Source organism: Trichechus manatus, unplaced genomic scaffold, assembly GCF_000243295.1.
Source record: "Trichechus manatus latirostris isolate Lorelei unplaced genomic scaffold, TriManLat1.0 scaffold00139, whole genome shotgun sequence".
Lineage (NCBI taxonomy): Eukaryota > Metazoa > Chordata > Mammalia > Sirenia > Trichechidae > Trichechus > Trichechus manatus.
Window position 1 is genome coordinate 4,123,354 of NW_004444075.1, and position 13,125 is coordinate 4,136,478.

Genomic DNA, 13,125 nt, shown 5'->3' on the forward strand with positions numbered 1-13,125 from the left:
AAAATTATTCCAAAATTTAAGTGTTTAGTTTGAAAAAAAGTGAAGCAATAATCTTTGAATTTCAAATTCTAATATCTGTGCTCTTCACATATGTTCTAAAACAGGACAGTGTTACAGTGTTTCAAAATGAGACTCAGGGCAGGGGAAGGGGGAGGGGGAGGGTGCTGGGTGGTGATGCAAGTTTTAAAACTTTAGAAGTGGCGGCATTTTTAGTGCAGAGAGCCCTGAACCTAAGAGTCGCCTAATTTGAATTCCAGTGCTAACCTTTACTGGATTATGGTCTTCGGCAAGTTATTTATCTTTTCAGAATCTGTTTCTTCATTTATTTAAAAAAACCCATTGCCGTCCAGTTGATTCCAACTCATAGCGGCCCATAGGACAGAGTAGAACTGCCCCGTAGAGTTTCCAAGGAGCTCCTGGTGAATTTGAACTGCCGACCTTTTGGTTAGCAGCTGTAGCACTTAACCATGACGCCACCAGGGTTTCCTCTTCATCTATAGAATGGGAATATTCACAGTTCTTCTCTGTCATATAGGGTCGCTATAATTCAAAATCGACTTGACAGCACACAACACCAACCTATAGAACACCATCATGAAAGTTACTGTTGTTATTATATTGTGCTTGTATAAACAACAAACAAATTTTGAGAGGTGAGGAGGATCATTCTACGGTGCAAGGAATAATTATTTTTCTTAGGATTCCTGATTGCAAATAATAGACACCCTCGTGAAAGTAACTTAAGGCAAGACAAGGAGGAGGAGGAAGGGAATTTATTGATAAGATTCTGGCAGGTCTTAGGTATTTTAAGAGAAAGACAAAACAAGACTGTTGCCATCAAGTTGACTTCGACTTATGGCAACCCCATGTGTGTTAAGAGTAGAACTGTGTTCTGTAGGGTTTTCAGTGGCTGATTTTTCAGAAATAGATTGCAGGCCCTTTCTTCTGAGTTGCCTCTGGGTGGACTTGAACCTCCAGCCTTTCAGTTAACATCCGAGTGTGTTAACCACTCACTGTTTACACTACTCAGGGAATCTGTCGTAAGGAAATGTTGAATAATTTGGGCCTCAAGATAGTAGAAACCATGACCACTTTGGATAACTCGGAAGAACTGTGTAGGTCTTTACCCTGGTGTTCTGCCACATTTGGGTCCCTCCTCCACTCCTTTCACTTACACCTATTCACCTGCTAGCTGGCCAGTAGGTTAGGTTTTACCGACTATATTAGTTTCCTAGGGTTACCAGAACAAAGTATGACAATCTAGGTGGCTTAAAAGAACAGAAATTTGTTTTCTCACAGTTCTGAAGACCAGAACTTCAAAATCAAAGTGTTGGCAGGGTCATGCCCCCTCTGAAGGCTCTTGGGAAGAATCCTTCCTTGCCTCTTCTAGCTTCTGTTAATTCCTGGCAATCTTTGGTGTTCCTTGGCTTGTAGCTATATCACTCCAGTCTCTGCCTCCATCTTCAGATGGCCTTCTTCCCTTCGTGTGTTTCTCTGTGTCCTCTCCTCACTTTATAAGGACACTAGTCATATAGGATTAGGGCTCACCCTAATCCAGCATGAACTCAACTTGATTACATCTGCAAAGTCCTTATTTCCAAATAAGGTCACATTCACAGGTACGCAGGTTAGAATTTGGAGGACATAATTCAACCCACTACACAGGGTCATGTGACCATCTACATAACAATGTAATAACAACCAATGTTAGTTCTAACCACCCCCCCCAAAAGAAAAAGAAAAAAACCTGTTGCTATGGAGTAGATTCCGACTATCTTAGTCATCTAGTGTTGCTATAACAGAAATACCACAAGCAGATGGCTTTAACAAAGAGAAATTTATTTCTTCATAGTCAAGTAGGCTAAAAGTCCAAATTCAGGGCATCAGCTCCAGGGGAGGGCTTTCTCTATCACCTTCTCATCAATGTTCCCTAGGACTAGGAGCTTCTCTGCCCCGGGACCCTGGGTCCAAAGAATGCACTCTGCTCCTGGCACTGCTTTTGTGATGGTATGACGTCCCCCTGTCTCTCCGCTCGCTTCTCTCTTTTATATCTCAAGAGATTGCCTCAAGACAGAATCTAACATTGTAGATCGAGTCCTGCGTCACTAACACAACTGCCGCCCATCTTCCCTCAGTAACATCATAGAGGCAGGATTTACAACATATAGAAAAATCACACAATACCAGGAATCATGGCCCAGCCAAATTGATACACACATTTCTGGGGGGACATAATTCAATCCATGACACCGACTCATAGTGACCCTATAGGACAGAGTAAAACTGCCCATAGGGTTTCCAAGGAGCGGCTGGTGGATTCAAGCTGCCGACCTTTCGTTTAGCAGCTGAGCTCTTAACTACTGCGCGACCAGGGCTCCATGTTAGTTCTAGGATGATGCGTATCTTGTGGTTGGGGGAGGGGGAGGAACACAACACAAATATTGCACATAAAGCACTTTATGGCCTGCCCCCTCACTGGCCTCTTCTCCTGACACATCCTTTCTCTCTTTGCTTCCGTAACCACAAACTGCTTCTAGTTCTTCACTTGCTTTTCTCATCTATGCCTGTGGCTAGAATTTTTTCTTGTTTCTTGCCTCATCTCTTTACCCCGCCACATATAAACTCATTTCCCTGGTTGATTCCTACTCTGTCTTTAAGGCTTGGCTCATCTCTTACAGTTAATGTTTGTTGAGTGAATGAATGAATTCTAAACAAAGGGGATGGCATAAGCTATAACGGAAAGGAAGAAAAGTAACAGGACATGTTCTGTTGCCCTGGAGAGTAACCAGTTGCTGTGGAGTTGACTCTGATTCATGGAGACCCCATGCTTGTTAGAGTAGAACTGTGCTCCATGGGGTTTTCAATGGCTGATTTTTTTGGAAGTAGATTGCCAGGCCTTTCTTCTGAGGCACTTCTGGGTGGACTCAGACTTTTAACCTTTTGTTATGAATTGTGTCCCCCCAAAATATGTGTTGGAAATCCTAACCTCTGCCTGTGGTTATAATCCCATTTGCCAATGGGTTGCATTTGTTACGTTAATGAGGCAGGATTAGGTTGTGTTTGTTATATTAATAAGGCAGGATTAGGGTATATCTTGAGTCAGACTCTTTTGAGATATAAAAGAGATTAAGCAAACAGGCAAGAGAAGCAGAGATGGGGGAAGAGAGATGCCAAGCCTCATGAAGATCACCCAGGAGCAAAAGCTCAGAGACAAGGACCTTCCTCTGAGCTGACAGAGAGAAAGCCTTCCTGTAGAGCCGGTACCCTGAATTCAGACTTCTAGCCTCTTAAACTGTGAGAAAATAAATTTCTTTTTGTTAAAGCCACTCACTTTTGGAATTTCTGTTATAGCAGCACTAGATAACTAAGACACCTTTTAATTAGCAGCCAAGCACATTAACTGTACCACCCAGGGGCTCCTGGAGCATAGGCCCTGTCTGTGGGAGTGGAGGAAGGAGAGCATACGTTAGAGAGGATGCTGTAAGCTCCCTGAAAGCAGGAACAGATGTTATTCCTATTTGATGCTGCACAGCCCCTAACATAGTGCTTTACATGTTGTTGGCACTTAGTACATTTGTGATGAAACTTTTAGTGTACAGAAGGCGATAGAAGTTCACAGAATAACTTCCTGACCCTAGAACAGGTGTTCCACAGAGAAATTTGATAATTTTTATTTTTTTTTAACAAAATTCCTTTAATGGATTGTGTGTAAATCCAGAACTGGTTTGCTCTCAGATGCATTCCTTGTCCTTTTCCTGTTTCACTTTTATTGCAGGAAGCTTCTGCTCCTCGCAGGCAGAATTTCCCAGATTTCTGTGGCATCTGGCTTCTGGCTGGGTCTGGCCAAAGGGAGGCACTGGCAGGAGATGGAGAGAGGGAAGGGATCAGGGAGAAGCCCTGTCTGCATCAAGCAGCATCTCCAGCAGTGGCCTGTGTCCTCCAGGTTCCATCTCCCACCAGGAGGGCCCACCATGGTTCCAGCTTCCCCTGGGTTACCCCAGCCCTTGAGGTCCAGTGACACCACCCTCGCCTTTGTGTCCTGAGGGATGGGCAGCCGGCTTCTTGCTCTTGCTGATATCTAGGTTCCTCACTTGCCCCTGTTTGGTTTCTCAGCTCTTCCCTTTCCTATGCAGCCAATTCCCTGAATTAAATCCTTCTCTTTGAAATACTCAGATGGTTTTGTATGCTGGTTAGAGGCTGACTGATATGGATTGTTTTCTAACTCTCGGTGTGAGGCGTTAGATTGGGTTTTGGTTGGGCAAAGAACCAGAAAGGACCAGAAATGCTCATCCATTGGAAACCATTAAGGAACTGCCTAATGGAATTATTAGTGATATCCTAGGACCTAAATAATTTACCCTCCAGTTCTAAAACCTGTTTCTTTACCCTGTAAGCCTTCAGGGCCATCATATGTCTTCACTGTGGTCTGTGGGGTTGTTATGGTCTGTGAGTATTCTTGAAGGCTAATCATTTGCAGAAACCAATGTTAGTTGTAGAATGGTGCATACTTCATTTCTGGAATAAATTACTAATCGGCTTCTGATACACCTTAATAGAAATAAGATGACTTTGTTAATGCTTTATCAAATGTAGCTCTGTGCTCCTTAATTCTCATGAGACTCAAAGTTTATTTTTGGTGAAGGAAGAAATTGCCAGGGCTGGGTTGTTGTATTCTACAGCCTGTATCTGCTGTGAAGAAAACCACAACACAGTTTAAGAGCCATTGGCCAATCTGATCTGACCAGAGAGATCTCAAAATATGACAAAGCATTTTCTTGATTAAAAATTTTAATTATACTAACATCTTTTAAATCATTTGAATAAAGAAAATTCAAGAACACATAGGGATTTTAAGAGATACACCTCATGGTTGTTCATTAAGACCTAAAAATAAAACTTAAGAGCAAATCTAAAAGCTATCCATTACATTGAAGAGTTTCATTCTAGTTGGTGTAACTTGAATAACATGTTCAGTTATTTAACTCCCTCTTGTCTCGTAGAGAGAGAAATGTCTTAAATGTTCTTTTATAACTCTACCTGTACTGATACTTTTGTTTGTTTCTTAGGTTCCGTGTACCATTTCGATAAGTCAACTTCATCCTGCATTTCTACCAGTGCTCTTCTTCCAGATCCTTATGAATCAGAGAGGTATTTTTGTTTCTTGGTTTTAAGTTGCACTGTTTATCTGAGGTTAAATGACCCTGGTGGAGGGACCTAAGGCTGCCTCTGTGGCTCTCGGCTCAGGCCAGAGTCATAGCCAGACCAAGCTCTTCATTAAAATATCCTTTTTATTTGAGAATCCTCCAAATCAGTACTCATATATTCTGAGGAAGCAGGTTTTATTCTCATATAGAATCTGTCCCTGTAAGAGAGTTTCTCCACCCATGAGCACACAACAGCCCATGTGTCCATCCTGACTGAAAACCTCTGTAGAAAGAGCAGTTGGACCAAGGAGCCAGCTGTGCCTGCTGAAGTGTCCCCTTTCTTGGGACCCTAGCACCACAGTTTATGTTGAAGCCACCTGCTGGCCTGGGAGGGTGCATTTCACACTCCTCAAAGTTCTAGCCTAGGCATGGACCAGAATACCTTTTTTTTTTTTTTAAATTATGGTAAATATATAGGTAACAAAACATTTGCCATTTCTATAATCTTTGCATGTACAGTTCAGTGACATTAAATGTTCTTCATATTGCTCAACCATCACCATTAACTGTTTCCAAATTTTTCCATCACCCTGACAGACACTCAGTGTCCCCTAAGTGCATAATGCCTCCTTTTACCCAAGATAATGTCCCTATTCACTAAGGTGAATGTAAGAAGCATAAAAACATACCAGTTTCTGATTGTATAAGCTCACTCCCAGAGTGTCAAATCCTGTCCCATTTCATCTTTCATCTATAAAGACAGCTAAATTCTGGATTCTTGGTGTGGATTCTTTGGTACCTTACCTGGGATTGTTACTGCCCAGCAACTGGCCTGTTTTTGAGTAAGGGTGTCATCCTGAGTTGGTTTTCTCATTGCCTTGCTCTTTGTAAGCATGGCTTATCTCCCACTCGGTTTCTGTTCCCATCTGAGAAATAGGCCTCTTTCCCAGGCTGTGGTTTGACACAATGAAAGGCCTCTTTTTTGACATGAAACTGTGGCCCATTTACAAAAGGAAGGGTTTGGTCTCTTGTCCCCAAACACAACAGCACCATAACCATATGTTTTAGTCTTTGTGATGCTGCTAATGCCCTTAAAACTACCAGTACTTTACAGAAGCAAACATTTTATTTTACACTCGTGTTTCTGTAGGTTGTCTGAGGCTCAGCCATTTTGGCTAGGCCCAGGTGGACTAGGCTGGACTCCAGGTTTCAAGTTGGGTTCAGGTCTGTTTTACATGTCTTCATTCCAAGACCCAGGGTAAAGGAACAGTAGTTCCCTGGGGCATCTTCTTCACGTGGAGATAAACAGAAGCTCTGGAGAAGGCTGGCTGGAACTTGCCGCGCCTTTTAATGCTCTAGACCTGGCACTCAGTCACTTCTGCCCACATTCCATTAGCAAAGCAGATCATACGGCCAAGCCAAAGTCAGCAGAGAAAGAATATCTCTTCCAGCTACTCTGAGGAGAGGTACCACAAAGTCACATGGCAAAGTGACAAGATGTATGATTCTATCAGAGTGAGTATAGACTTGGAAATCAGAATTCAGTCCACCAATCGACAAAATAAGCATAAGATCCATGTAACAAAAATTACAGATGACCAGTTTCAGATGTGTCCAAAGAACTGAAATAATTGTTGAAGAGGAATATACTCTCCTATTAAATCTAGTTCCATAATCACCAGTGTTGTTTTCTCTTCTTATAAACCAGTGTGGTTGGCGAAATTTTTCCTAAAAGGCCAGAGAGTAAATATTTTTGTCTTTATGAGCCATAGGTCTCTGTTACAACTACTCAACATTTTAGTGGGAAAATAGTCATAGATAATATTAAACAAATAGGTGTGGCTGTGTTCCAGTATAACTTTATTTCCAACAGTGGGCACAGGCAGATAGATTTGGCCCTTGGGCCACAGTTAGCTGCCCTCAGTTATAAACTCTTTTCTTGGGAAGTAATTATTATTGGATATATTTTATTAATTCTGCTTGTTGGTCTTTCATGTAAAAGATTCATCTTGGGGCTTAACTAAAATAGTCTTTCCCTCCTTTTAGCATTGACAGACATTGGTACAGTTTTAATCACCTTTGAAAAGTGTTTTACTTGCCCTTACTGGATGGAAAATTGTCATTGACTAAAAATATAAAATTCTCCTAAAAAAAGACCCCATAGCAAGTAGCAAGTAGTTTTATGAATATATAATAACAATAATCCTCTTATTAGCAAGTAAATTTTAAACACCACTGCTAAAAGAGACATAACTACTCTTCAATTTCCAATGCCAACTTTTTTTTTTTTTTTTTTTTGCCAAATGTTGTCAAAATTTTTCCTTCTCTCTTCCTTCCTCATTAGTTATTATGAGCTGACATTTTGGATTCAGTAGCCATAATAATATTTTGGGGGTTGATTTAGGGAATGTCATGGATTGAATTGTGTCCTCAAAAAATATCTGTCAACTTAGCTAGGTCATGATTCTCAGTATTGTGTGATTGTCTACCATTTTGGAATCTGATGTGATTTCCCTGTGTGTTGTAAATCCTGTCACTGTGTTGTTAGTGAGATGAATTAGCGACAGTTATGTTGGTGAGATCTACAAGATTAGATAGTGTTTTAAGCCAATCTCTTTTGAGATATAAAAGAGAGAAGCGAGCAGAGAGACGGGGGACCTCATACCACCAAGAAAGCAGCACCGGGAGTAGAGCATGTCCTTTGGACTTGAGGTTCCTGCTCAGAGAAGCTCCTAGACCAAGGGAAGATTGATGACAAGGACCTTCCTCCAGAGCTAAGAGAGAAGAGAAAGCCTTCCCCTGGAGCTGATAGCCAGAATTTGGACTTATAGCCTACTAGACTGTGAGAAAATAAATTTCTATTTGTTAAAGCCATCCACTTGTGGTATTTTTGTTACAGCAGCACTAGATGACTAAGACAGGGAGTAACATCAAAATAAAAAAGTCATTATTGTACTTTTTTTTTTTTTTTCTATTTAGGGTTTATGTTGCTGAATCTCTCATTTCCAGTGCTGGAGAAGGACTGTTTTCCAAGGTAGCTGTGGGACCTAATACTGTTATGTCTTTTTATAATGGAGTCCGAATTACACACCAGGAGGTGAGTGGGGTAGAAATGGAACACCAATTTAGTTGGTTAAAAGGCTTTGTTTCAAATACCCTTAATTTTCTCATTAGTCCTTTACTTCAGTATTCACAAGTATAAAGGAACAAATATATTGGCTTTTTGTAAAACTGATTGGTTAAATTATTTTCCTTCTCTTTATTTTGAGCCTTAATATGATTTTTTTTAAGTTTTACAACTATTTTATAGAAAGGAGGATGGTGCCGTCAATGAGACAGTAATTGCATTGTACCCAATATTTGAAAATTTGAAATCCAGTTGGACTCAGTCAATAATTAATGTTTGATTTTGGCCAGGGTGCTTTGTAGGAATGCCCCCTACTTCTGTTTGTGTAAAAATCATTGCACTAATAAAGGCACAAGATGGGAGAATCCCACCTTTATTGCTAACTGCGTGGTAAGGATCATCATGAATCCATTTCCCACCTGGAAATTGATCCAGTCTTTACCTTTCCACATCTCCATCATCCTCATCATCAGCCACCCATGTGGCAGCCTCTCTTGGCCCTAACCACCCAGAGTTAGGTCAGACCTTACAAGTTAGAGGGACTCTGTCCTTTTAATCGACCATCCACACAGCCTTTCTCTCTTCCCCCAGCCACCCAGAGGTGGGTCACAAGTTAAAGGACTCTGTCATTCCAAATTCCAAGTAGGCAGACACCAGCCCGGCTCATTGCCCCTTGTTGGTTCATTAACTCTCTAGAACAGTGCATGGAATTCATGGAGACTATTACCGTCCTTATTGTTACCCATTTATTATAACCAAAAAGGGTACAGATGAAGAGACGCATCAGGCAAGGCTTTGTAGGGGGCCCAGTATGAGGCCTCCATTGTCCCCAGGGATGTGCCACCTTCTTGCATGCATGGATGTTCTCGCTAATACAGGAAGCCCATGGAACTTCTGTGTTCAGGGCTTTTGGCTTCACTGCATAGTCATGACTGATTGAATCACTGAAAACGTATGACTGAGTTATGCCCCTCTCTCCCTGAGGGCCAGGTGGGGTCTTTGGAGCACCCACTTGTTTGCACTCATTTTCAGGCGCTGATCAGAGGTTTTACATAATAAAGGCACCTAGATAGCTAGGGAATTCCAAGATCTGTCTTTCAGGAAACCGAAGACAAAGGCCAAATCTAGTTCTTTGTATCATAATCAAACAATAGCTGACCTCTTGTCAGGAAGGGTTCCATTTCCAAATAAAAATAAAAAGCTAAAGAGTTGAATGAACTCTTGCCTTTAAGACACAATCTTTGATATATTTCCAAGATTTTATATAGGGTTTTTGGTTTTGGTCCTTCATTTCACAATTAATTTCTCTAAGTGTCTGTTTGAAGGCAAAGATTTGATACTTTTAACATAAAGAGTGATTTTCATCTTGGTCTCACTTGTAATTAAGTATGTGGGACTTATGTTTATTGCTAATATCACACATCCATGTTTTTACTCTTTTGCTTATTTCTGTGAAACGATAAGTAGAATTATTTCATGTTCAAAGAAGTTGCACAGACAAAAATGGCAATGCACTTAAACCGAGCTGTGGTCTGGCAGATGGTGTCCCCACACGATGGCCCTGGACCTCTCTGTTGGCAGTATATGAAAAGTCCAAGAAATTCAGCCTATGAAAGCTAGCTTCAGGATGTTGATGTATAATTTGTTCATTCAACAAACATTTCACAGATGAGGAAACTGAAGCCCAAAGAGGTTAACCAGCTTTGCCAAGGTCACAAAGCTAGTAAGTAGCAGAGTTCGAGTAGGATTTCAAATAGCAGAATCTGGCTCCGTGCTGAAACCTAGCCCGCTGTGCTATATAAATGAGTGAGACACTATCCTTGCCCTCACGAAATTTAGAATCTGTTGGGGAGATTTTTTTTTTTTAAAAAAAAAAAACACAACTAGCGCCAACATAAGGTAGATGATACCAAGTGTTGTGTCAGTATCATATGACAAATCTAGAATATTAAGATCCATAATTTGGTTTTGTTTTTTTTTTTGCTTTTGGTCACCTCTGTATCATCTGCACCTAGATCAGTGCCTGGGACATGGTAAAACCAAAACCAAACCCATTGCCAACTTACAGTGACCATGTAGGACAGAGTAGAACTGCCCCATTGGGTTTTCAAGGAGTGGCCAGTGGATTCAAACTGCGGACCTTTTGGTTAGCAGCCAAGCTCTTAACCACTGCTCCACCAGGGCTCCCTGGGACATGGTAGCACTCAATAAATATCTATTGAATGAATATCAGCTACAAATAAAAGCATAATTATAATTTAGAGGCGGGAGAGATGGTATACCTCTGAGAGTCTATAGTTTTGTATGAAAACGTGATCCTGTTTGCTCCAAAACGCTGTTGCTGGCATTAACAGATCCTGGGGTTTGTTGGTCAGGAGTGGTTTGGAGAGGGAGAAGCCTGATGGGTGCACTGTGATAGTGAACCCTGTTATAGATGAGAGAGCTCACCAGTAATTGGCTACAGGAGTCCCTGGGTGGTGCAAACAGTTAACATGCTTGGCTGCTAACTGAAAGATTGCAAGTTCAAGTCCATGCAGAGGTGCCTTGGAAGAAAGGCCTGGTGATCTACTTCTAAAACACCAGCCGTTGAAAACCCTATGGAGCACAGTTCTACCCTGACACACATGGGGTCTCCTTGAGTTGGAGTCAACTCGACAGCACCTACTTAATTGGTTGGATTGATTGTGACTTCCCTGGAGTGCTTTCTTATGTTCCTGGTTCCGTTGGATGTTCTTGATTTTGTTTTCCCTTTGTCTCATCTTCCTCACTTATTTTAATTCAAGTTATCTGGTTGTATTTTTGTGTGTCTTTGTAAGGGACTTGAAATCCTTTTTAAAAATATATATATAAGGGAAAAAATCAACATATACTAAGCTGAACTGCCTGATGCTGCCCAGATACACCGTTGGCACTGTCAGTGTGTGGAGGGATGCCCTGGGCTCTTCTCACACCCCTAGCCATCACATCATGAAGTTTAAATTAAGGATAAATGAGTTAATATCCTTGACATCCTTTCAGCTCTTGGGAGAAAGGTCCTCTCTGATGTTTGATTTCTTATTTTCTGGCAGGTTGATAGCAGGGACTGGGCCCTTAACGGGAACACTCTCTCCCTCGATGAAGAGACGGTCATTGATGTGCCTGAGCCCTACAACCATGTATCCAAGTACTGTGCCTCCTTGGGACACAAGGCAAATCACTCCTTTACTCCAAACTGCGTCTATGATATGTAAGTATGACACCGAGCTCTGGCTTCCGTCTCCGGCTCAGGCTTTTGGGTCTGGAGGGGCCATGTAGAAGGTGTTTTTCCCCCCACATATCAAGAATGGCCTTGAATTTTTTTTTTTTTTTTTAATCGTGAAGGTTTACAGAACAAATAGTTTCTCATTAAACAGTAGTACACATATTGTTTTATGACATTGATTAACAACCCCACGACATGTCAACCCTCTCCTTTCTTGACCTTTTTTTTTTCCTGGTGAAAATATACATAGCCAAAGATACACCATTTCAAAAATTTCTACATGAACAGTTCAGTGACATCGACTGTGCTCTTCCAATTGTGCTGCTATTCTCACTTTAGATGAAGGCTTACAGAACAAAATAGTTTCTTATTAAACAGTTAGTACACATGTTGCCCTTTGACAGTGGTTAACAGCCTTACAACACATCAACACTGTCCTTACTCAACCTTGGGTTCCCTATCACCAGCTTTCCTGTCCCAGAATAACCAAGGGCAGAGGTACCACAGGCTTCAGGGTTATGACTTGAAACTCAAAAGTCTAAACTCCCCCACTCCCTGGCCTTGGCGAGCTAAGAAATGGAGAAGTGCATGGAAGAGTTAAAATGCTGTGGAAGTACTATGCTTAGGGGTTGCCGTTTTATTGTTGCTTTTCTTGTCCTTCGATTTTCTCATTCTGAAAAATGAAAGATAGTGTTATTGAAAATAATAGTAAAAATTGAAACTACTCTGTACAATGGAGAAGATGAGGGAACCCTTTTATGATGTGAAAGGAAGGAGAAAAATAAAATCCTAAGCCTAGGATGAGAGGTCTCGGTATTGGAAGATACCTATATAACCAAATAAACTAAACCAAACCCATTGCCGTTGAGTTGATTGTGACTTGTAGCAACCCTATAGGACAGAGTAGAACTGCCCCATAAGGTTACAAGGCTGCGAATCTTTACAGAAGCAGACTGCCACATCTTTATCCCGCGGAGTGGCTGGTGGATGCAAACTGCTCACCTTTAGGTTAGCAGACAAGTGCTTAACCGCAGTGCCACCAGGGATCCTTATAAAATCAAATAGTCCCTATTATTTGGCAATAAAAAGGAATGAAGTTCTGATACATGCTACAACATGGGTGAATCTTGAAAAACATTATTCTAAGTGAAAGAAGCCAATCACAAAGGACCAAATAGTGTATGGTTCCATTTATGTGAAATGTCCAGAATAGGCAAATCCATAGAGACAGAAATAGATGAGTGGTTGCCAGGTGCTGAGGAGCTTGGCGAATGAAGGGTGACTGCTAATGAGTAGGGGGGTTTCTTTTGTGGGTGATGAAAATGTTCTAAAATTAAATAGTGGTGATAGTTGCATAACTCTATGAATATACTAAAAACCACTGAATTGTGCACTTTAACATGGTGAATATAGTGATACATCAGCTATGTCTCAATAAAGCTGTTATTTAAAAAATCAAATAATCCTACCACTCTCTAAGTGTTTGAGCCTTCCCTTGTAGCTGCTTCCTGAACCTCTGCCTGAGAACCTCCATCAGTGGGGGCTTACTCTTACCCATAGGGCAGCTATCTGGATCAACTCAAGTAGAAATGATGAAATTAGCTTTTGAGTTC

General features: G+C 41.2%; 1 protein-coding gene across 1 annotated transcript in view; it reads left to right on the plus strand.

The window, feature by feature from the left end:
* SETD7 (SET domain containing 7, histone lysine methyltransferase) overlaps positions 1 to 13,125 on the plus strand; it is a 55,326-nt gene that overhangs the window by 29,917 nt on the left and 12,284 nt on the right. Inside the window, exons 5-7 of the mRNA XM_004385480.3 lie at positions 5,067 to 5,148; positions 8,124 to 8,241; positions 11,340 to 11,497. Coding sequence (XP_004385537.1) covers positions 5,067 to 5,148; positions 8,124 to 8,241; positions 11,340 to 11,497 — 358 coding nt within the window. The remainder of the gene's footprint in view (positions 1 to 5,066; positions 5,149 to 8,123; positions 8,242 to 11,339; positions 11,498 to 13,125) is intronic.